Genomic DNA, 3541 nt, shown 5'->3' on the forward strand with positions numbered 1-3541 from the left:
ATAACAGACTTTCCTCCATTCTAACGCAGATTTTCTATAAAATGGAGTTAGTTTGAAACTCAAATTATATTTTGTTGTAAAGAAATTTGTAATTTATCGCTTTTGAATATCGGGCATCGTAAACTACAAATTTTTTTTACACCAAAAAGTAATTTGAATTTCAAACTAAATCCATTATACCGTCTGTCCCGTTTTATAAAATACACAAAAATTTTTCAAATAAAAGTTGTAGGGTTTTGAGGGGGACATCTAATGGTGACCTTGACCATGACCTTCAAGGTCAAGTTGATTTTTTCAAATGGAAACATATTTTTGACATCAGAAATGAAGAGAGCAGAAAATTTTACATCCGACTATGACTTTGACCTTCAAGGGCATTTGAAGGTCATTAGTAGTTTTTTGTTGTAAAATTCATTTCCGTCTTGCCGAATAATGTACTGGCCGACCAATTTTTGGTAAACATTTTTAATATTCATATGGATTAACACTTTGAAAATACTTCAACCTACGTTAAAACTCAAGGCGAGCCGAGTATTCGACATATTGGATCCGCCGTATCAGATTTAACTATTACTAAATTCTGAGCTAGTCTGACTTCAAAAACATTTGAATAAAAAATGCATGCTGCAAAGGGTTAATGTGTATTCTGGAAAATTATGGCGGGCCCCACATATCAAAAAGAAAAATATGAACAAGATTATAGTTTTGCCTGCAAAATACTAGAATGACCTTCAAATGACTTTTGAAACTTAAGGTCATGGTCGAGGTTATATCCGGAAGCAAAATTCTCCACAATTTCTATTTTTATCTGAAAGATACTGGTTTCTATTTGAAAAATTAACTTGACCTTGAAATTGCCGTCAAGGTCAAGATCAATGTCATAGACAGACGTGGAATGGCCCGCTCTTCTCATTTCTGGTCTCAAAAGTAGAATTTTGCAACAAAAACTAAAATGACCTTCAAATGACCTTGAAGTCATGGTCGAGATCATAGTCGGATGTAAAATTTTCTGTTCTTTTGATTTCTGGTGTTAAAAATATGTTTCCATTTGAAAAATCAACTTGAAGTTGAAGGTCATGGGTCAAGGTCACCATTAGATGTCCACTTCAAAACCCTACAACTTTTATTAGAAAAATGTTTTCATTAAGCCCTTAACTTGAGAGATATTCACGTGTATTTTTTAAAATGGGACACCCGATATAGAAAATCTGCGTTAGCTTGGGGAAAGTCTGTTTGTTATTTGTGCATTAATTCATATTTAGACAAACTGTGTAGGAAAATCTATAAAAATGTATTGCTGGTTGCCTATTTGCTGTAGAGCCCTATTAAGTAATACATAAGTTTGTTAAAGGATCAGGTTGGAAATTGGAAAAGTACATTTAACTCTGTTTCCGACAAAAATTTTTTAAATTTAAAATTGAGCCATTTTTTTTTCTTCATTGAAGAGCTTTACCAGATATCTTCTCAAAAATGAAATAAAACTGACGACTTTTCATAGTGTCGCAGTTACAATACTTACTCCTGTAATTTTCAAACAATGGATAATTAAAAATAAGAAAATAAATTATAAAGCCTGCCTTTTAACTGAAATTTTTTATTTACTTTATGAGCGCACTGCAGTAAACATTAAACGTCATCTCGTGCGATACTTTAACTCGTAAATATTTTCTTAATCTAATTTCAGGAACTTGTAACCGAACAAGCGGTACGCCACCTGAAGTACTACACGAACCTGTTCTCCGCCTTCAGCCAATCAGCCCGCGCGGAACTGAACCTTCTGCTGAAAGTACAAGACTACTGTTATTCCAACATGACATTCATGAAGGCGTTCCAAAAGATAATAATGTTGTTTTACAAGACGGATGTTATCTCAGAACAATCCATTTTGAAATGGTACAAACAGGATTACAACGTTAAGGGTAAAATGATGTTCGTCGAACAGATGAGNAGGAAGAAAGTGATTCTGATGGTGAAAGTGATTAGGTAAGTGTAAACGGTGTACTATTCACGGATCTAGGCTAGGTTTTTAACAATTTACGCGATTTTTGTAGCGATAAATATGTAGCGAATTCGTTAGCGATAAAATTACAGCGGTAGTTATCGCTGCCGCTTAGCGATCACGCTGCGGGAACTCGTTTGATTCGTTTGTTTTGTTCTAGGTGAGTTGGATCCTCGAAGAAAAAATATCAGTGCCACCTATCATTTTTTAACAACAACAATAACATTTTTTCCAATGTAATTAAATTATTATAATATGTATAAACATTTCTGGTGCCTTACTATGTTGGTGTGTGGCAGGCAATAGTTGACCGGGGCTATGTAATATTGACTTATTTTAAATTAATTCATTAAAGTATTAGTGCATCGGAAAAAATGATATTCATGTGAAGCGTCGCCAATAAATAAAAGTCATAACTCAATGTTATATATGATTATTGTCAATTTTTTTAATATACAAAGAAATTTTAAATAATTTGTGTTTTTACTTTTGCAAACTTCTACAGGGCGGTCAGGTACTAGTCGTCCAGACGTCTCCAATAGATTCTATGATAAAAACTTAAAAATTACGGGGGTAGTTCAAATAAATGTTTGCCGAAACATTTTGTTTCCGAGATAAGGGTGTTGGGGTTGAACATATTCGAAAATGTCCTTCGAATATTTAAATTCTATTAAAACCATCTATAGTAGACAATTCCTATATTTTTTTTCTTAGGTCAAAGGTAATACGAGGATTGTCTTTTATATTTCGAGAATGGACGGTCTTGGTAGTGACATATAACAACCGATGTTCCTATCGTAAAATTCGACTTTATCAGTATACAATGACTTGAAAAATTTGTCTCGTCCAAAAAATGGGGTTAAGTCGAGAACATTTCCGTGCGATTTTTTTTACAACTTTCGACAAGAATTGTCTGATGGAACTAAATTCAACTTTTGGCGATGAAGCACCATCAAAAATCAGTATGTCGGTGGTATACGGAATTCAATTGTGGCCGTGCTTGGCTCAGACGATTTTCGTGAAGGTCGTCCAAAATCGGTTGTTCCAGAAAACAGATGCTGTGCGTGAACTGATATTGTAAGATCGTCATGTGACTTATCGTGAGATTAACCAGTGGAACCAGCATGTACAATCAATATTGCATGAACATTTGGCCGCCAAAAAAATTTGGTCGACTTGGTTCCCGTATAATTTGCTAAACGCTCAATAAAAGAGGCTCGTGTCGATTGGTCGAAAAAAATGCTCAAGAAATACAATTGTGGTACTTCAAAACATGTCTATGACATTGTAACGGGTGACGAGCTGTATGGGTCTCTCGAGATGAGCCAAGTCCAACAAAAGTTGTTTGCACACGAAGTATTTCTAAAACTCGGTCAATTCTGAATAGACTAATCGGAATAACTCGTTCAGAGAGGAAAAAATTGAAAATTGTTACCTGGACTTTTATAAGTGGAAAACCATTTTCATATTATAAGCCCCTTTACCAAAAGGGGCTTATAATAAACGAAAATTCTTTTTAAACGATTACAATAGTAAAATTAT

The 3541-nt window shown here is 34.2% G+C and overlaps 1 protein-coding gene across 1 annotated transcript; it reads left to right on the forward strand.

Annotated features, from left to right (window-relative positions):
- Positions 1–1684: 1684 nt before the first annotated feature.
- On the forward strand, positions 1685–1983 carry LOC111693039 (protein krasavietz-like; the record flags this gene model as incomplete). Its single annotated transcript, XM_023457178.1, has 1 exon — positions 1685–1983. A coding segment is annotated over one exon (299 nt), but the record flags the coding sequence as incomplete, so codon positions are not given.
- Between the last annotated feature and the right edge of the window lie 1558 nt (positions 1984–3541).

Source organism: Anoplophora glabripennis, unplaced genomic scaffold (genome assembly GCF_000390285.2).
Source record: "Anoplophora glabripennis isolate ALB-LARVAE unplaced genomic scaffold, Agla_2.0 scaffold6952, whole genome shotgun sequence".
Classification (NCBI taxonomy): Eukaryota; Metazoa; Arthropoda; class Insecta; order Coleoptera; family Cerambycidae; genus Anoplophora; species Anoplophora glabripennis.